The sequence below is a fragment of the Manis pentadactyla genome, chromosome 4 (genome assembly GCF_030020395.1).
Source record: "Manis pentadactyla isolate mManPen7 chromosome 4, mManPen7.hap1, whole genome shotgun sequence".
Classification (NCBI taxonomy): domain Eukaryota; kingdom Metazoa; phylum Chordata; class Mammalia; order Pholidota; family Manidae; genus Manis; species Manis pentadactyla.
The window spans coordinates 121,957,444-121,979,614 of record NC_080022.1 but is presented as its reverse complement, the minus strand read 5'-3'; the positions used below and the strand labels follow the sequence as shown (position 1 = coordinate 121,979,614).

The 22,171-nt window shown below is 35.1% G+C and overlaps 1 protein-coding gene across 6 annotated transcripts in view; it reads left to right on the top strand.

The window, feature by feature from the left end:
- AKAP10 (A-kinase anchoring protein 10) overlaps nt 1-22,171 on the top strand; it is a 94,112-nt gene that overhangs the window by 55,193 nt on the left and 16,748 nt on the right. For all 6 annotated transcript variants that reach the window (XM_057500815.1, XM_057500812.1, XM_057500811.1 and 3 more), the window contains 7 exons: nt 3,214-3,298; nt 4,078-4,201; nt 5,832-5,968; nt 8,581-8,725; nt 10,439-10,612; nt 14,242-14,351; nt 19,779-19,861. In XM_057500815.1, coding sequence (XP_057356798.1) covers nt 3,214-3,298; nt 4,078-4,201; nt 5,832-5,968; nt 8,581-8,725; nt 10,439-10,612; nt 14,242-14,351; nt 19,779-19,861 — 858 coding nt within the window. The remainder of the gene's footprint in view (nt 1-3,213; nt 3,299-4,077; nt 4,202-5,831; nt 5,969-8,580; nt 8,726-10,438; nt 10,613-14,241; nt 14,352-19,778; nt 19,862-22,171) is intronic.

The following is a 22,171-nucleotide window of genomic DNA, read 5'->3' as shown; positions in this document are numbered from 1 at the left end:
CTCTTATTAAGCTTTATCAAATTAAGATATAATCCCATGAGGGGGAAGATCTTCTGAGGGATCAAGTTGATAACATTTAATGATCTGAGAAAGTATCCATCACAGTGTCTGTTATGCATTTTAAAATGCTAATTACCCACATGTCTTTAGACCAATCACTTTTCCTCTTTGAGACTCATTTTTTTGAATCCTGCTCTAATTTTTATCTTCTCTTTCAGTTGGAATATTTTACCATAGTTGTACTTGAGTAAATTACAGTTTGAAGAAGCTTCCACTTCAGCTGTTATTGTATATCCCGCCTACCTAGTTTTGTTGTAAATGCTACCTGTGGGTTTTTGATGTTGCTAACTAATTACTCTGTTTTTCTGTGGGGATTCAGAATGACTGGAAACTATGCTTCCACTGATCCTTGAAGTCATGGAATTTCAAAAATATTTTGAAGGTATAGCTGACAGAATTTGCAAATGTTTTTGAAGTGAGTGGTGGGAGAGGAAAAAAGTAATCCAGCATGACTTCATTTTTTAAACACATGAATACTTGGGACAGTGGTATTGCCATTTATGAAATGAAGATTTAGGAAGAAAATCAAGAGTTTGGGTTTTAGACATCCAAATGGTGAGTGTCAAGTAGTTAGTGGGACATCTCTTAGGAGTTCATGAGAAAGGTCCAGGTTAGAGGTATATGTTTGGAAGTCATCGGAGTATCAGTGGTTTTAGAGCCATGAAACTGGGGAATATTTACCATGGGAGTGAGTGTAATGAGCAAGGACAAGAGGTCTAAAGACTGAGTTCTGGGGCAGGCCGAACATTTAGAAGTCTGGCAGATGAAAAACAACTAGCAAAGGAGACTTAGAAGTAACAGCCACTAATTTAGGTTGTCGTACAGCAACTGTTTATCAGGAGAGTGATTTTTTTTTCTGGAAGCTAAGTGATAAAGGTGTTTCTGGGAGGAAGGGAGTAAGTGAGCAAAGGTGTTAAGTCATGCTGATAGGTTAAATAAGATGAATACTAGGAATGGAATGGATTTGGCAACCCGGTAGGTAACTGGTCTACTGCTCACCTTAATTACAGTGGTCCTTTAGGGACAAAAATTAACTGGAGGATCTTAAGAGAGAATAGGAGGACGAAGAGTGGAGAAAGCAAATACAAGCCACTGTTACGAGGCTTTTTATTCTAAAGATGAGCTGGAAGGACATGGTAATCAACAAGGGGCATTGGTTTTTGTTTTAAGGTGACAGGTTATCAGCATAATAGATGTATGATAGCATACAAATACATACGTGTAGTATATGAGCAGTTTACATAACTCGGGAGAATGAGCCAGTAGTGAAGGAAAAGTTGATGTAGGAGGCGGGGAGACAATTTCTGTAGGAGGGACATTGAGGCAAAAGAATATAGGATCCAATGCTCAACTAGAGGGTTACTCAGGTGTGAGTGAGGACAGTTCATCTGTAGTAACAGGAGAGAATGCAGTGTAGGAAGAGGTGCAGGTGAGTTGGTAGATGTGGTGGGAGGTGAGGGAAATAATTTTCTGATGGCTTCTGTCTTCTTGGTGAAGTAGGAAGCAGAGTCATCAGCAAAAAGAATAGAAGAGGCATTAGGACGTTTAAGGAGAGAGGAGGAGATATGTTGTGGATTGTCTGGAAGAATGTAGGGGTAAATGGACCAGGAAACTAGTATGGCCCGTGGGTTTTATTAAGGTCCCACTAAGGTCATGAACTTAAGTGAAACCTGCCATCATGAGTGTACTTTTTTCCCAGCCATGTTTAATAGCTAGTTAAACCGTTTTTGGTTTGCTATTTTTTTTTTAGGCAATTCCCAATTTTAGCACATTTTGTATTTTAAAATTTTTATCAGATAACTTCGATAAATTTTTTTACTGGTAAATTTTTTCATGAATTCATAATTCTTTAGGTTACAGTCCTAGAAATAGAATACTAATCTAAAAGCTATGTTCGTTTTTAAAGCTTATGCTAGGAACTGCCAAATTGCCTTCTAGAAAAAAATATACCAGTTTATATTCCTACTAACATTTGTGTAAGTTTTCCCATGCCCTTCTAAGTTAACACACATTGTTAACAAACATGGATTATTAAAACAAATATGTAACAATTTACATTGCCTAGACAAAAGACAAGCTGCCTCCTTAATCTAATCTATAATTACATTTATTTGATGGATAGTGAGCATGGATATCTTTTCATAATCACCATTTCATATTTGTTCTTTTGTGAATTGTCTTTGTATGTTGTTTGCTCATTTTTCCTTTTGGGATATTTCTTATTTGTAAGAGCTCTTGATGTATGAATGATAATTATCTGTCATACATGGAATAAACCATCACATACTGCAATTTTTTTCCCTGTTTGCTTTTGTATTTTGATTTTGGGGTGTTTTAGTGTACAGGAGTTATAGTTTTATATATATATAATAATGACTATATATAGTCATTATTTTATAAGTTAAAAGAATTTAAGTATTTTGAATGTTTACAGGATCTTATTGGCATACTCTAAGACTATCTTGGTTAGCAGTTTCTTTTAAATATAAATTATGTGAACTCCATTAAAAATAAATTTTCATTTTTAATGTTAATATTTTATAAGTTAAAAGAATTTAATTCTGAAGTCATTTGGGGGAATTTAATTCTGAAGTAAATTCTGAAGTCATATTTTTGTTTTTTATATATATATAGTTTTATATATATATAGTTTTATATATATATAGTTATATATATAACTTTGAAATATAAATTCTTTTAAATATAAATTATGTGAACTCCATTAAAAATAAATTTTCATTTTTAATGTTAATATTATAAGTTAAAAGAATTTAATTCTGAAGTCATTTGGGGGAATTTAATTCTGAAGTCAATTCTGAAGTCATATTTTTGTTTTATATATATATATAGTTTTATATATATATATATATATATATATATATATATATATATAAAACAACTTTTATGTTGTTAACTCTTTTGATTTCTGCTTTTGCATATCTGTTTAGAAAGATCTTTCCTACCTCAAGATCAGCTGTTCTCCTGTATTTTCTCTTAGTTCTACTTTTAAGCTATTGTGGCAAAGAGGGAGTAAAATAAACAAATGAGCTGAACATAGTTTATATGCCTTTACAGTTATTTCCAACATTGATTCATATATGTGTATAGTTTGGATTTAGTAGGAATTTAATTATTTACCATTTCTTTTTACAGCAAAGATTTGTGGAGAAGATGGACAGGTGGATCCCAACTGTTTTGTTTTGGCACAGTCCATAGTCTTTAGTGCAATGGAGCAAGAGTAAGTTAATTTCACACTTTCACATTTTGCATTCTTGGAAATTTGGGTTAGTGTTAGGAATGGGCTTTGAGGATTTAAGTATTTTGAATGTTTACAGGATCTTATTGGCATACTCTAAGACTATCTTGGTTAGCAGTTTCTTTTAAATATAAATTATGTGAACTCCATTAAAAATAAATTTTCATTTTTAATGTTAATATTTTATAAGTTAAAAGAATTTAATTCTGAAGTCATTTGGGGGTGATTGTGACTATAATGTGACAATTAGATTTGCTTTATTTAATTCATGTCATCAGATGGATATCCTAATTTCTTACTGTATACTGTAAGCTTAATGGATACTGTATTACTAAATCCACATAGATTTGTTGAAACTACCTCCAAAGTTTTTTTAAATTGCTGCTGCATACCTTTAAAAAAATCTATGGATTCATTCTTTCATTTAACATTTATGAAAAGGGTGCCCCATGCAAGGTGCAGTTGGATATTGTACCTACCTTGAAGGAAGTTACAGCCTAATAAGAGAAATAAGGCATGTTCTTTGGTTACTGTAATATGAGGTAGCCTGTGTTAAATACCAGAGGAAAGCTACAAAGTAATTAAGGGATGGGAGAGATTACTTAACAGGTAGAGAACTCAGGAGTGACACCTGGGAAGAGAGGTAGTGTTGACCTAGGCTTTTAAAATACAGTAGGCACAGTATGGAAAGAGTGTGTTTTTCCCAGTGAAACTCTTTCCTTGGTCATTCCCTCAAATTTTCCCTTTTTGTCCATGTGCAGGCACTTTAGTGAGTTTCTGCGAAGTCACCATTTCTGTAAATACCAGATTGAAGTGCTGACCAGTGGGACTGTTTACCTGGCTGACATTCTCTTCTGTGAGTCAGCCCTCTTTTATTTCTCTGAGGTAAAGTCTGCATTTCCTTTCACACTCTCTTAGAGCACTCCAGCTTCTAATCTATAAGTGCTGGGGCCCTGCCTATAGAAAATGAATAGAAGAGACAAATCACTTCCAGGAAGATCAGTTGGATTGGAATAATTTTATTATTGCTTTAAGTGGTATGTAGTTTATGACAAGAGTGCCTTACTGGCATAGCAGATTGAAGAGAACATGAGAATCCAAGGAAAATAACTCTAATTATGGAAAAACCTGATTAAAATTCTTAGTAAGAGAATATGTATTTTTAATTATTTGGAACTGTTTTGAAACCACAGAATTTGATACTTGATTAAGGTGCACAAATAATTGCAGATCAGGCTTTAGAACTGAGAAAAAGAAAACAGCAGGTTTTTTCCTGTGGTTATATTTACTTCAGCCACTGGGTAGGATTGCCCAGCAGAGCATTTGCCACCAGTAGTGTGTGTCTATCTCTCTCAGGCATGTGCTTCCGTGTGATGCATTTGTTAGGCTTCACGTGAAGTTCTTATGTTGCAAAACAAATGACTGTTAAGTAGATATGAGAGGAATCCCCGTCTCACGAAGCAGTAACTTAGATACACACTTGAATTCTGCCTCATCGTGAGTATGCAGTTGTGCAGTTGGTTTGTCTTTCCACTCTCTCTCTTTGCCTGAGTTGAAGTTCAGCATTTGCTTAGGTTAATATGGCACATGGAATGGTGAACATGATCAGGTACAAAATAGTTTGCTCTTTCTATGTTTTCCAGTGAGGGACCACTGATCATCTTTACTATAATTTTTATTGCAGTTGACTGAAGTTTGCATCCAGCTCTTTGGTGGTTACATTTTTGTTGTGTTTTTTTTCCCTAAAAGACTATTTTCTAACTTCAATCTCAAAAGACTATCAAGTTGCTGACTGACATAAACTGAACAAGTGGATCATTTTTCATTTGCTTGTTTGCCTGTGTCCTTGATTTTATGAATTTTTTCAGATTCTCTTTTCCTGAAGTATAGTTGACATACAGTATTATATTGTTTTACATGTACAGCATAGTGTTTCAGTAATTACATGCATTACTAAATGCTCAATATAATTGTAGTTACCATCTGTTGCCATACAAAGTTATGACAATATTATTGACTGTATTCCCTGTGCTGTACTTCTTATCCATGTGACTTACTTTATAATTGGAAGTTTGTACCACTTTATCCGCTTAATCTATTCTACCCATCCCCTTGATCCCTTCCCTTATGGCAACTACCAGTTTGTTCTCATATTTATGAGTCTCTTTCTGTTTTTGTTTTTTTGATTCCATATATAAGTGAAATCATGTGGTATTTGTCTTTCTCCGCTTATTCATTAGCATGATACCCTTTAGGCTCATCCTTGTTGTCATGAATAGCAAGGGTTTGTCCTTTTTTTTATGGCTGAGTAATATTCTATTGTGTGTGTGTATGTCCCACATCTTCTTTATCCATTTATCTATTTATGGATACTTAGGTTGCTTCCATATCTTGGCTATTTTACATAATGCTACAATAAGTATGTCCTATATTTTAATAGTTGGGACTATAGATTAGAGATGGTGAGAGAAATCTGTTTATAGTCATATTTTCCTCTTGTATTTTTCCTTCCTAGTACATGGAAAAAGAGGATGCAGTGAATATCTTACAATTCTGGTTGGCCGCAGATAACTTCCAGTCTCAGCTTGCTGCCAAAAAGGGCCAGTATGACGGACAGGAGGCACAGAATGATGCCATGATTTTATATGACAAGTGAGTTATATTAACAGATGTATTCAGCACTTAGCAAATATATATATGAAGTATTTGATTGTACTTCATAAATAAAGGTGAATAAATTCAGCCCCTGCTGTCAAGGAGCTTACCAGGAGCAGCGTGAAAGCTGCTGCTCCTTTTCATATGGTGTGTTAAAAGTTTTGGGGATTCTTAAAAGTTTCTGTTGCGGAAAGAGGGTGTTTGTGTGTGGCAATCAGGGCAATGGAGGTGGAGTTCAGGGAGAGTTTCACAGAGAAAAGGATTGAATTGTGTCTTGCCAATGGGTTTCAGCCCCGGACAAGTTCACTATGAATTCAATGTAACCAAAGAAATGACAGTAGAATGTTGTTAGGTTGAAATGATTATACTCAACTTTGTTCCCACGGTGGCAGGTCAATCACTAGAATCCTGTCTACTCAGAGTGAGTCTGCATGCAGCAAGCTGGTCTTTGCATCTGGGCCTCTCTGCCCCCGCAGCCGTCTCAGTCTCTGTCCTCAGCACTGCCACCTCTCCAGTCTTGTCTCTGCTCTCCTGCAGCCTTGCAGCTGTGCCACCGTATCTCCCAGAGCACTGGGCAGAGCTCTTTGTATAGAGTCAGTAACAACGTATTGCCCACACGTGTGTAGTGAGCAAGCCAACCAGGGCCAGATGAGAATCCTGGCCACAGGAACCTTCACTTCATCCACAGTTAGATCCTGAAGAATGAGTTGAATTTTTCTAGCAGGAGAAGGTGGGAAAGAGTATTCTAGACAGAGACGTTGGCCCAAAGAAACTAGGGGGAAGCAGCGGCACTTTCAAGAAACTTGAGTTTGGGTAATTGAAACTTGGGTGTAAGAGGAAAAAAGTGAGACCAATTGGGACATATTGTGAAGGGTTTCAACTCTGCAGTATGAGTGCAGATCTGCTCAGCCCAATTAACTGCTCAGTGAATAATAGTTTTTCATTAGGCTTCACTTAAAATGAGAGAATGGCAAAATCTTACAATCAACAGAATTAAAAACATCTGGTCAGGCAAGCGTTAAGGCTGTGGCCAGCTCCATAACACGTGGTGTTCATTCTTTTCATTTAACTTTTCTTATTCTGTAGAGAAAAGTAGTGTGTTGTTTGTATCTACAAGCAAGTGCTAAGTGCTAAGAAGGTAACTAGGTAGAGAAAAATCCATGGGCTGTGAGGGTTGGAAGGGAGCTAAAAGCATCTAGGTCAGTGGCTCCTGAATATTGCTCTGCAGGCTCATGCTGGGCTGTCTGCATAAGAAGCACCTGGGAGCTTGTTAAAAATAGGTATCCAGTTTTCCCCTCTAGGAGATTCTGATTCAGCAGGTTTGAGGTATGACTGAGGAATCTTTGCTTTTAGAAAACATCCCAGATGATTGTGATGAGTAGCCAGATTAGGGAATCTACTCTGTGTTCCCATTTTGCAGATAAGAAAACTAAGGTCAGAGGAGTAATGATTTTATCAAAGTCACAGGGCAAGTTAGTGGCAGGACTTGGACCGGAATGCAGTTGTTAATGTTTGTTCAGTGTTTATTTTAGTATATTTGTGGAAAATATTGCATAGGAAACATTTTTACATGGACATTGAAATTGCAAGTCTTTAGTTTATATTTAGAAATTTGGTCTGGTGTGCCCAAAAATTCAAATCGTGAAGGAATATTTACTAACTTATTATTACAAGATGGAGACTCACTTTTTGTTACAAAAATACCAATAACAAAAAGTAAGTTTTCTTTATGCTGGAAAAGAAGAGTGGCATTAGTAAGATCCTGGCCTGTGCACAGTAACCACACAGAACCGAGATGCTGTTTTCCCACTGGATTCCATTTTCAGATGAAGATTGCTGTGTGGCATCCCACTGGTACTGTCATTTTACCAGGTTCATTATACCAAATTTTACTTTATGAGTTCCTGCTTGTTTTTTTCTCTTACGTATGCATCATCACAGTCATGCCTCAACAGCTTTTCTGTATTTGTATCATAGACAGGAGTTAAAACCTGCTACAGTGTTTGGAAGAGGACAGATAAGTTTTTCTGCTTTTAATGCTTTTTTGTATCCACTTTATAAATCAGCAAGTCCTATTATTCTGTCCAAGTACATCAGATCCATCCAGTTCACCCTCAGTGCTATTTTGTTTTGAATTCCTATAATGTATTTTACATATGCCTTATAGTTGTGATGGTGTGTTCTTATTGTATCCCATTCATGGGTCTTTCCTGCTCCCTTTCCAGGGGAAATGACTGTGTCTTGCCCTCTTTTAAACCCATCTCTGTCTACTAAGTGCTGAACAGAGAATAAGTGCCAATTAAATACGTGTGCTTGGTTGATTCCCTTGCCTCAGCTGTAGCCTGACCCTCACAAATCTTAAACAGGAACTAAGGACGATGGAAGGCAGATGGAGAGGAAGCAAGTTGACTCAGATATCTTTGGGACAATGGGAGTAGAGGTTGCAGCTGGGCTGTCATCGCAGCCTGGCTCAATAATTTAGGCATATAGACTGATACATGTAGCATCATAGAAGATTCTCTCCTGTAGATGCCAAAGTAGCTTTAAACTTGCTGTGGAATTTAGTTTTAATGGAATTTGGTTTTACTTTGGCTTTCTTTCTACCCTAGGTACTTCTCCCTGCAAGCCACACATCCTCTTGGATTTGATGATGTCGTGCGATTAGAAATTGAATCCAATATCTGCAGGGAAGGTGGGCCACTCCCTAACTGTTTCACAACTCCATTACGTCAGGCCTGGACAACCATGGAGAAGGTAATTAAACTACAAAAAGTTTTTTTTGGTGGAACCCAGAATATGTAGCATACAAAAAAACCCCCAAATGAAACAGAACAGTGGGAAATTGAAGCAGTTGTGGCATAATGTTTAAGAGCAGAGGCTTTGAATCTGACTTTGTATGTATGAATCTTAACCATTAGAGGCTGAGTGATGTCAAGCAGTTATTGAAAATCTTTAATGCTATTCTAATCTGTAAAAGGGGATAATATGGACTTACCTCAATGTTGAGGATAAAAATGAGGTAAGATGTATGCAATTCTTATTAATGTAGTACTTGACACATATAGTAAGCATCAAAAAATGTTCACTGCTATTATTACTGTTATTTTTTATGTCTTTTTAGATAATTAGATAATAGTATTGGGCAAAGTTAGCTTAGGAATGATCCATATATTCCACCAATATCTGTCAATGGTGTTGGAGCACTAGTTTTGTGTTTCATGATAACTTATGGGATATCACTAATAGCTTTTTAATAATGAAGTGTTGGTATTTGAGAATGATTTATTCTTCTAATAAACTAGAGTATTCTACCAGGAATTACACAAGAGCCCAGGATAAACCCATGAGGTTATGTCACTTAAATATGTCATGTGTATCTAGGTGGACAAGGGTTAAGTGAGCACTGATAGATACATTGATCACACATAGAAACTGAACCCCAGGAATAAGGAAGAGTTACATATAAAAATCAGATAATTAAAAAGCTAGTGGTAAACTAAAGAGTGTATCAGTTTTTGCCCAGGAATAATAATTTATTTCATGTTTAAAATTAAAATCTTTCTGTTTTAACAGGAAAAGATTCAGATCTATATCATATACAGAATATAGACTTCCTGGGTAATAAAATTAAAATATATATAAAATGTAAATATAAAAATATTTCTCAATAAATGTGTGTTTGCAAGTAAAGGACTTATACTAATTTTAAGAATACTATCAAGTTCACCAATACTTTCAGTATTACTGTGCTAGGTGTTGGTGTTTCAGTGGTAAATAAAAGAAGCATGGCTTCTGCCCTCCTGGAGCTCTGTCTAAAAAGAAGATGCCATGAAGGAAAAGTTAGTAATAGGAAATGTTCCCAACAGTAATGGGAACTTATTCAGCATCATTAATCATTTTTAAATGCAAATAAAAACATCCATGTACCATTAACCATTTATTTAACAACATTTGAAAAAACACAGCCCAGTGTTGGTAAGCCTGTGTCAAAACATTTACCTTGATAATATTGCAGGTAATATACACTGATACCTCTAAATGGTAAATTGGCTGTATATATCAAATCTAAAATGATCATATTGTTTAATTCAGTTATCACACTCCTGATAGTTTATCTTAAGGAAATCAGTTCAACAGTTAGAATCAGTATATAGACAAAGACTTTAATATCTATAACAAACCAGAAAAATCTAATATCAAATTATATCCATTCTTTGGACACTAAGGAAATGTGAATATCAGGTCTATGTAATATTTTCATGGCAGCTATTTGGGGGGAAAAACATAAATCATACTTGCAATTATAGTTACAGTGTAAACTGTGTACAAAGGGATAATACTTGAAGTATAATAAAAAGTAAAGTCATTTGTGATAGCTGGTAGAATTGTAGGTGAAATTTTGTTTTAAAATAAAGTTTTAGTTGTATGTGATTTTAACTTTAAAATAATGCTTGTCCTCTCTTTCAGGTCTTTTTGCCTGGCTTTTTGTCCAGCAATCTTTATTATAAATATTTGAATGATCTCATTCATTCAGTTCGAGGAGATGAATTTCTAGGAGGGAGTGTTTCACTGACTGCTCACAGCTCTTTGGGCCCCCCTGATGACTCTCACCCAGGTGGTTCCGACAGCTCACTTTCTCAGGTATTGACCTGTTTACCTCTGCCATTAGGAAAAAAAGCGTACAGGTCTTCTTCAAACACCAGTAATAGATCCTGTTTGTAAGTTTTAAGTTGTAGAATAAACAAAAGAGAAACAAAATCAGCCTGCTTATATATTCTTATCAAAGTGTTTATGGTGATTAACAGCATATTATACTGTAAGGTATCATGCTTTGAGATAAAATTCACATACCGTATAATTCATCTGTTTACATTGTATATAATTCAGTGCTTTGTGGTACATTTGTGGAGTGCTTAACTGTCACCATAGTCAATTTTAGAACATTCCTTTGTCTTTTTACCTTTTTCTCATGCTGTTTCATTCAGGCTGTTACTCTGCTTGACACTGTAGCTGTTGCTTTTAGTAAACAACATAACATTCATTTGGAGTTTCTGAAGAGCTCTTTGTGTGATGATTCAGGAAATTTTAGTAACTAAATTTGGGATGCTTTCTTTAAAGAATAATTGAGTGAGCTCCTATGTTTCCTAATTTCAAAACTGTTTTTCACTGAAGGGCTTTTGGTTTTCTGAACTGTAGTGCCATTTGACATTTCCTTAACCTTTTTTGTATTTTTTGGAGTGCATTTGTATATCAAACCTTATCTGATTCTCCGCAAAACCACACAAAGTGGGTTATCCCCAAGAGATCTAAGGAGATATTAAGAAGTTAACTGATTAAAAAAAAAAAAGTTAACTGATTTTATTGAAGTTACAGTGTTAGAGCCAGAAGTATAGTCCACATCTATTCTTTGCCCTAAGTTTAATAATACAGCTTAATTATTTTCTTGTTACTGTTAAGAAATAGCACTTTGGATATTTTTTCCCTGGGCATTGGGTAAATTTTCTCTATCTGTAAGACAGTACTATTTTATTGCCATCAATAATCACCATCAACATGGCTTTCCTCAGTACCTTTTCCTCCTATTAAGGTTACTTACATAGGAGGTGACCTGCTAAATTGCCATTTTGTTCTTTGATATAGGCTAAAATGTTTTTTTATTTAGGCACTTTCAAGACCTAGATGCTAACCATAAATATATTTTACATTTTTGGTTGAAACATAATATACATATAGGAAACTACACACCATAATTATACATAGCCTGAAGAATTTTCATAAACAGACCTAACCCTTGTAACCAGCATCCAGATCAAGAGTCAGAATATTATCAGTACATTGGAAACTCTTGTGACTCCTCTAGGCACTGTCTTCCTCCCTGCCAGGTTAGCTACTATCCTGACTTGATGGCATAGATTGTTATTACCTGTTCTTACCATTTTATAACTGAGATCATACTGTACATATTCTATCATACTGTACATATTCTTTTTTCTTTTTCTTTTTTTTTTTTGTACAGCTTTGAGATAAAAATTCACATACCATATAATCCATCCGTTTACATTGTATATAATTCAGTGCTTTGTGGTACATTCATGGAGTGCTTAATTGTCACCATAGTCAATTTTAGAACATTTCTTTGTCTTTTTACCCAAGAAAGAAACTCGGTATTCTTTAACTAACACCTCTCAAATCTTCTAAGAGTTTTAGGCCTTTGATCTATTTTAAGTTAGTTTTGCATCTTATGTGAGGTAGGGCCAACTTTATTCTTTTCAATATAGTCGTCCCAGGACCATTTATTGAAAAAATTATTCTTTCACTCTTGAAATAGCCTTGGCATCCTTGTTGAAAGTCATCTCACCATAGATGTATGGGTTTATTTCTGGACTCTCAGTTTTGCTCCATCAATCGGTGTGTCTATCCTTCTGCCAATATTACATTGTTTTGATTACTATGGCTTTGTAAGTTTTGAAATCAGGAAGTGTGCATCCTCCAACTTTGCTTTTTTCATTTGCAAGTTTGTTTTGGCTATTATGGGTCCCTTGTAATTCCATATAAATTTTAGGATCACCTTTTTCATTTTGATCAGGATTACATTGAATGTGTAGATTGGGGAGTATTGCCACCTTAACAATATTAGTCTTCCAGTACATGAACATGGGATATCTTTAATTTCAGCAACATTTATAGTATTCTGTGTACAAGTCTTACATCTCCTTGGGTCAATTTATTCCTAAGTATTTTATACTTCTTCAGTGCTACTAGAAATAAAATTGTTTTCTTGATTTCATTTTTCAATTCTTCATTGATAATGCATAGAAATATAATTGCTTTTGTGTGTTGATCTTGTGTCTTCAATTTTACTAAATTAATTTGCTAGCTCTTATTAGTTTTCTTGTGGATTCTTTAGGATTTTCTGCATGTAAGATCATGTCATCTCTGAATAGAAATAGTTTTCTTCTTACCACTTTGGATGCCTTTTATTTCCTTTTCTTATCTAATTTCTCTGGCTAGAACATACAATACCATGTTGAATAAAAGTGGTGAAAGTGGGAATTTTTGTCTTGTTCCTGATCCCACAGGGAAAGCTTTCAGTTTTTTACCCTTTAGCTGATGTTAATTGTTCTTCAAAATGCTTTTTATCAAGTCGAAGAAGTTCCCTACTGTTCCCAATTTATTGATTTTTTTTTTTATCATAAAAGCATGTTGGATTTTGTCAAATGCTCTTTCTGTATCACTTGAAATGATTATGTGGGTTTTTGGTTTTTACTCTATTGATATAGTATATCAGTGTACATTGATTATGAGATGTTAAGTCAACTGTGAATTCCTGGGATAAATCCCACTTGGTTGTGGTATATAATTATTTTTATATGCTGCCAGGTTTGGTTTGCTAGTATTTTTCTTGAGGATTTTGCATCTGTACTCATGAGATATTGGTCTGTTCTGTTTTCTTATGATATCTGGTTTTGGTATCTGAGAAAAAAATAGCCTCAAAAAAGTATCCCCTCTTTATTCTGGTGCCTTTTTCTTTTTAATTATATGCTTTCCTTGGCACAATAAAGAGAGCTCTTTTTCTATAAGAGTGTTCTATAAGAGTCTGTTCAATTATTTATTAACCTATATCTTAGTCATGGATATTAACCATGTTCCTGTTTTTTGTTATTTTAAACAATGTTTCAGTGAATAATTCTGTGTGTAAGTGTGCATCTGTTTGTAATTGTATTTTTAGATGTAGAATTTCTTAGTCAACCCATGGCTCTATGTTTCAAAAAAATACCAATTCTGACTTGCTATTTTTGTGAAAGGTATAATACTGGAGGGGAACTTAACTACACTCATCTAGCTGGTTATTTTAGGAAGTTATTCTTAGCTTCTTTTTGTCACATGGCCTCAGTCAGAAGCATTCATGGTTATCCTGTAAAAGTTGGACTTTTCCTTTATTAGCCAAGATGCATATACCTGGATGAATGGGAGCTTTGCACACTTGGGAACTTAATTCCTGTGAAGACAGCACAGGAACTTAGGTCATTAAGAAAATAAGAAAACATACTTATACATATGCTATACATTTTAATATTGTGCTTTCCTCCTGTAGTTATATTTTGAGGTTACATTTCAGAATCATTGCTATTAGCATCTCAGTAGTGATGGGTTAAATGAAAATTACATTTATTTCGAACAGTGAAGATTTTGTACTAATCTGTCATAGAAACCCAGGACTAATTTGATTCCTGAATAATAAACTATTAAATTTACAATTTTTGTTGTAGTCCAGTATGAAAAAAGCCAGTGTTAAAATTTTAAAAAATTTTGATGAAGTGATAATTGTTGATGCTGCAAGTCTGGATCCAGAATCTTTATACCAACGGACGTATGCAGGGTAAGTTTGGCTCATGTCTAGAATTTTTACAAGTGTAGTGAATTTTGTATCTTTAAAATTTTTTAATTTAAAATTTTAAAATTATTTTTCATACATTATTATATACCCAGCACTTCATAATGTGTCATAGAACATGATTGGGAGTAAAGGCTCAGAAGTGGCCTCCTCGTTTTTAATGTTGGCTTAGCCACTCATTGGCAATCTACCTAACCTTTGTCTCTTAAGTTTTCTCATCTGTAAAGTGAAGATAATATTACTACTTTATTGGGCTGTTGAGGGGATTAAATGGGGTAATAGATGAAAAGCATTTAAAACAAATCTAGTAAGCACTTTGTAAATATCATTACCATCATTATTCCACCACCTTAATAAGATTGATGAGTGTCATATTTATATAGTATGTTTCAGGCTATCTCTTCTGTTTTGTTTGAGTCCTATGTTAAAAGCAAAAATACAGGTAAAGTACAAAGATGCCAATGTCATTCATTCAGAACTTTATAACTAATATGGGAAATGAAATAAAATCAGTCCTTTGTATTTATTGGTTGTTTATTTTATCCTGTAACAAAAATACAGTGATTCATAGGATATGCCACAGATCAGATCATAAAATCTCTTCCCTTAAAGATAGCTTGATTAACACATAAGCCAGTGTAAAGTCTTGACTAATACACTCCACCCCCAACCATGGTTGGGCAGTGCTCTAAAAGGAATTTCAGTGTATTTAATTGCTTTTCTGAGAAAGTACAAGTTGCATTTGGGAGATTAAGGAGTCTAGAAAAGTACTTTGGAGTAAATAAAAACTAGTTGACCACATTGTCTTTGGAAATCACCTCATCTGTGTCAGCATTGTAGTAAATCTTTATTTCTTCTTTTAGGAAATGGTGGACAATAAGCCTAAACGAGGGCAATAAGCCTTGATTCCCAAAGATATTTATTCTTAAGGAATGGTTGATCCATTTATTTAAAACCTTACTTGAGACAGTCTATCAGTTGCAAGATGTTTTACTTCTGTAGTTTTTTTGTGTATGTAAGATAAATATATTTTTAAAAAATGAATCAAATAGAGAAATGAATGATTGTTCTTCATATTTAAAGATAGTTTTCAGTGTTTATTTTAGTTTTAATGGTTTTAGCGTCTTCCTAAGTTTTTCTCAAGGCAAACAGATTTGTATCAGTTGGTGTATATTGGCACCCGTGTGTGAAATGATAACTTATTAGGAAGGATATCTCTAAAATAAGATGCACTTTGCTGGAAAGGAAATAATACAAAAGTATCACTAAATTTGTTTTTCTCCTTTTAACTTTTAATTACAAATACATTAACCTCTTTTTATAAAATATTAAATTTTTAGATAAGGCCAGTGTCCCCTTTGATTGCGTGTCAGTGCCCATGTTCTTCCCTTCCTACTCAGGATAACCACGGTTATGTTATGGTGTATATTTTTGTTTGCTTATTTTTATGTGATTGATGTTACACACTTTTCTGTATCTTGTGCTTTCATTCATAGTGAATTTTGGAGATTCTTTTGTATGAGTCTGTTCAGATTTACCTCATTTTAACAATGTTTTAGCTTTCCTTATATAATGTTAATTATAGGTCATAACTGTAGCAAAAGTTTCCGTAATGTGTTGTGCCACTATTTGGCTAGTTTGGTATTGATGAGTATGTAAGTTGTTTGCAATTTTTCCCTGTTATACACAGTATAGCAGAGGACTTCCTTGTATATACTTCCCTTATACCAAAAAGGAGATTTTAAATTTCAATAGATCGTGTACCAGTTTACCTCTAAAAATATCTTTAAAAATATTTTGTATTCTTAGCCACCATTAATAAAGATACTAATTTTCCCCACTTGGTTGTCTACACTAAATGAGATCAAACATTTAATTTATATCTTAGATTTTTGCTCGTGGGATTGACTGAGCTTCTTTTGGCTTGTTTTTGGTTGCTTGGGTTTTTTTCTATGAATTGAGTATTTGTGTCCTTTCACATATGGTGGGTGATTTCTTAGTGACTTATTGGAATTCTGTATGTTTCTGGATATTGTTGGTTAGTAATATCTTAAAAAATGAGACTTTGTGTTCTTTACCTTTTATTTATTTATGTATTTTTTAATTTATTTCTTATTAAGTTATTATTGCTATACAATCTTATGTTCAAGTTTCACATGAGCAACATTGTGGTTACTGCATTCCACCTATTGTCAAGTCCCCACCATAGACCCCATTATAGTCACTGTCCATCAGCATAGCTATAGAGTCACTACTTGTCTTCTCTGTGCTATATTGCCTTCCCTGTGGACCCCTGTATTATGCGTGCTAATCCTAATGCCCCTTAATCCCCTTATCCCTCCCTTCCCACCCACTCTCCCCAGTCCCTTTCCCTTTGGTAACTGTTAGTCCATTTTTGGGTTCTGTGAGTCTGCTGCTGTTTTGTTCCTTCAGTTTTTCCTTTGTTGTTATACTCCACATATGAGTGAAATCATTTGGTACTTGTCTTTCTCCACCTGGCTTATTTCACTGAGTATAATGCCCTCTAGCTCCATCCATGTTGTTGCAAATGGTAGGATTTGTTCTCTTCTTATGGCTGAGTAGTATTCCGTTGTGTATATGTACCACATCTTTATCCATTCATCTACTGATGGACACACTTAGGTTGCTTCCATTTCTTGGCTATTATAAACAGTGCTGTGATAAACATAGGAGTATGTCTTTTTGAATCTGTGATCCTGTTTTCTTCTGGTAAATTCCTAGGAGTGGGATTCCTGGGTCAAATAGTATTTCTATTTGTAATATTTCGAGGAACCTCCATACTGCTTTCCACAATAGTTGAACTAATTTACATTCCCACCAGCAATGTAGGAAGGTTCCCCTTTCTCCACATCCTCGTCAGCATTTGTTGTCTGTCTTTTGTATGGCGGCCATCCTGACTGGTGTGAGGTGATAACTCATTGTGGTTTTAATTTGCATTTTTCTGATGATTAGTGATGTGGAGCATCTTTTCACATGCCTGTTGGCCATCTGAATTTCTTCTTTGGAGAACTGTCTGTTCAGATCCCCTGCCCATTTTTTAATAGGGTTATTTGCTTTTTAGGTTGTCAAGGTGTGTCAGCTCTTTATATGTTTTGGATGTCAACCCCTTATTGGATATGAATATATTCTACCATACTATAGGATGCCTTTTTGTTCTACTGATGGTGTCCTTTGCTGTACAGAAGCTTTTTAGCTTGATATAGTCCTGCTTGTTCATTTTTGCTTTTGTTTCCCTTGTCCGAAGAAATACGTTCATGAAAAAGTTCCTCATGTTTATATTCAAGAGAGTTTTGCCCATGTTTTCTTCTCAGAGTTTTATGGTTTCATAACATACATTCAGGTCTTTGATCCATTTTGAGTTTACTTTTGTGTATGGAGTTAGACAATAATCCAGTTTCATTCTCTTACATGTAGCTGTCCAGTTTTGCCAACTCCAGCTATTGAAGAGGCTGTCATATCCCCATTGTATGTCCATGACTCCTTTATCATATAGTAATTGGCCATATATGTGTAGGTTTGTATCTGGGCCCTCTATTCCTTTCCATTGATCTATGTATGGGTCTGTTCTTGTGCCAGTACCAAATTGTCTTGATTACTGTGGCTTGATTACTGTGGCTTTGTAGTAGAGCTTGAAGTTGGGAAGGGTAATCCCCCCTGCTTTATTCTTTCTTCTCAGGATTGCTTTGGCTATTTGGAGTCTTTGTGGTTCCATATGAATTTTAGAACTATTTGTCCCAGTTCATTGAAGAATGCTGTCAGTATTTTGATAAGGATTGAATTGAATCTGTAGATTGCTTTAGGCAGGATGGCCATTTTGACAACATTAATTCTTCCTACCCAAGAGCATGGGATGTATTTCCATTTATTATGTCCTCTTTAATTTCTCTCAAGAGTGTCTTTCAGGGTATAGGTCTTTCACTTCCTTGGTTACGTTTATTCCTAGGTATTTTATTCTTTTTGATGCAATTGTGAATGGAATTGTTCTCCTGATTTCTCTTTCTGCTCGTTCATCATTAGTGTATAGGAATTCAACAGATTTCTATGTATTAATTTTGTATCCTACAACTTTGCTGAATTCAGATAGGTATTAGTTCTAGTAGTTTTGGGGTGGATTCTTTAGGGTTTTTTATGTACAATATCATGTCATCTGCAAACAGGGACAGTTTCACTTGTTCCTTGCCAATCTGGATGCCTTTTATTTCTTTGTGTTGTCTGATTGCTATGGCTAGGACCTCCAGAACTATGTTAAATAAAAGTGGGGAGAGTGGGCATCCTTGTCTTTTTCCTGATCTTAGAGGAAAAAGCTTTCAGCCTTTCACTGTTAAGTTTGATGTTGGCTGTGGGTTTGTCGTCTGTGGCCTTTATTTTGTTGAGGTCCTTGCCTTCTGTACCCATTTTGTTGAGAGTTTTTATCATGAATGGGTGTTGAATTTTGTCAAATACTTTTTCAGCATCTGTGGAAATGATTGTGTAATTTTTGTCCTTCTTTTTATTGATGTAGTAAATGATGATAATGGATTTTTTAATGTTGTACCATCCTTGCATCCCTGGAAGATCCCACTTGATTATGACTTATGATCCTCTTGATGTGTTTTTGAATTTGGTTTGCTAACACTTTGTTGAATATTTTTACATCTGTGTTCATCAGGGATATTGGTCTGTAGTTTTCTTATTTTGTGGTGTTTGCCTGGTTTTGATATTAGAGTGATGCTGACTTCATAGAATGAGTTTGGAAGTATTCCCTCCTCCTTTACTCTTTGGGAAACTTTAAGGAGGATGGGTATTAGGGCTTCTCTAAATGTCTGATAAAATTCAGCAGTGAAGCCATCAGGTCTGGGAGATTTGTTCTTGGGTAGTCTTTTGATTACCAGTTCAATTTCATTGTTGGTAATTGGTCTGTTTAGATTTTCTGTTTCTTCCTTGGTCAGTCTTGGAAGGTTGTTTTTTTCTAGAAAGTTGTCCATTTCTTGTTCTTTGCCTTTTAACTTCACTTTATATCACTATGTGTGTGTGTGTGTGTGACTGTAGCCATAAAGTCCAATTTTCATCTTCTTAGGGCAAGTCCTTTCCTTTTGTCTCTTCTTTTAAGAAATTATTTTGGCTATTCTGTATCTTTCCTCCTCTGTATGAATTTTAGAATTGTGAATTACCTATTAACTTGTCATGTTTCATATACCTTTTGGAATCTTGAATGGAATTGCATTGAATTAAAGATTATTTTTCTGTCTGTGGGGATTGTTCTGTTTTAAATAAGCCCCTCTTTGAATAACATGAGATTGGTATAAATTATGCTTCTAGCTTTTTACATTTATATGAGATGCTTTTAAATTGAAGTTTTTCTTCCTAACCTAAAATTGTAGGAATTACATTCTTCTTTTTATACTTATTTAGGAAGATGACATTTGGAAGAGTCAGTGACTTGGGGCAATTCATCCGAGAATCTGAGCCTGAACCTGATGTAAAGAAGTCAAAAGGTTAGTGGTGTTTTATACTGCATGTTTAGCCTTTACTCACATTAGTCACTGACTGTAAGTGAAAGGTCATAAAATATTTAAGTTGTTTATTTTATGAAATAAAGTCTTTCGCCTTGTGTTCATAGTCATGAGTATAAGGGCTTCATATAATCACATCTCTATACAGTCTCTTTCTCTCTCTGAATCAAGTTACAGAACTTTCTTTACCATTATAGAAGGCAGATCTATGTGAAAATGTATTTGTCACCCTTTTATTTAATGGTGAAATGCCCAATTCAGGTTGGACTTGAGGTTTATCTTGAGACCCTTTGTTTTATGAAATTCCCTGTAAAATTTAATTCAGTGTGATAGGGTTGGCCATATTGTCTTATGTGAAAGATACTAACTTCTGTAAGAAGAAAGTGCTCCATTTTGATATGTGTTTAAAATGAAGAGCCATTGTTAATCTCCCTTTTAATTTAATAGGCTGTATCCCCGTTGACCTTATTTTTAGTGTCATTATGTTTTGGGTGGTGAAGCATACCACTTGATGTGGATGAACAGCCTACTTTTGGTTCAGATACATTGACAGAACAGGCAAAAAATGCAACAGTTGAAATAATTTAGACCAAGAAAGGGGCTGTTACTATTTGACCATATTAGTTCTTACAGATAATTTTATTTCCTGCTTTGCCAGAAAAGTCTGAGGTACACATTTGGGAAAAGTATAGACTGCAGAAAGTGTACACAGTTCATTCAGTAAATAATCTGAGTGCTGCTGTGTAGTCATTCCCTGGGCAGGTGAACATCTGCCATTAAGAAACTAACAGTCTAATAGTATCTTTGATTGGGTAGAATGTGAGTACTAGGAAGAGGTCACTACACAACATCTGTGGGGTGTTGGCCAAGAGGACACTACATTGTCAGGTAGCTTCTCAGTGAAGATAATGGGGTCTCCAGTACTAATAATATTTCTGACCTCTTAGGTTTTTTTTTAAGCTGGTCTTATTCCTCTAATAGCTCATGAAGAAGTGTTACTGCTCCAGGGTACAGGTGTCGGGTGTTCGCAGTTTCGTTTTGTTTTATATGGATTAAGATATATTGTAAGTAGTTAAAAATATACAAGAAACTTTTTCCCAAACCATTGTCTCTGATCATTCTATTCATTGCTTCTTCATATTATTTATTTATTCACTCATTCTCAAATATGAGTGCTTACAATATGCACTTACTGTGTTAGATACTGGGAAGAAAATAAAATGGCCTGCTCTCATGGAGTTCCTGTTAAGAGTGGAGGAGACAGTAAACAGATAAATACACTGTATGTATATGTGTTTGTTTTTAAGCATATATAAGCAGAGTGAGGGACTGGAAGAGGAGTTGAAAGTTTTTCTTTAGAAGTGATTGTTAGAAAAGATTGCACTGAGGAATTAGCATTTTGAGTAGAGACCTGAGCAGAATAGGGGAGTAAGCCCTTGCAAGATCTGGAAGTAAGGGTGTTCTTGGTAGATGAAACAAAAATAGAGGCCCTGAATCTTAATAGCTCAGCATGATCAAGAAATAGCAGGACCGGTGTGACTGAGGAGGACTGAGCCAAGGAATGAGTGGCAGAAGGTAGGTGAAGTTGGGAGGGTCACCACAGACCATGTAGGAAGTTGGAAGTGTTGGGGACACATTGGAAATTGGATCAGGGAAGTAATGTGGTGAATGCTTTAAAGGGCTGGTTCTGGCAGCTGTTTGGAAAACAGTATGTGCAGATTTAGGAGGAGAAACAGAGAAACAGCATTCTTGCCATGGTTTAAGAAAGGGATGACGGTTGTCGTGGATTAGGCAGTGAAAGAATGGTCAGGTTTGGGTTAGACTTGAAGATAGAGGCAGCAGGATTGTATGTCTACAAGCAAAAAGCTCATCCATCAGGTTACTTGCTTGTTAATTATTACATATTAATATAATTGAGACATGCCTATGTAATGAATAGTAATCTCTGCAATTTGAGTAAATACATCCCTATATCCTGGTGCTTCCTTTAGTTGTCCAGATGTCTATTTTAATTCAAGTATGTTTTCGGTAAGTAAGTGACATAATGTGGGAGCCTACAGATTCACCTCATTCATTCAGAAGGCATGTGAGTGATTCCTGTGTGCCAGACACTGTGCTAGACGCCAAGGATACAAATAGACGGTGTATTCTTAGTTTAATTGAGCTTAGTCCCTTTTTATGACCCTGACTTGATGAGCCTCTTTGCTAGTTGTTCTATAAATGCCCAACCTTCTGGATTTTCCTGGTTGTACTGTTTGACTTATTTCTTTCTCCCATGTATTCTTGTAAACT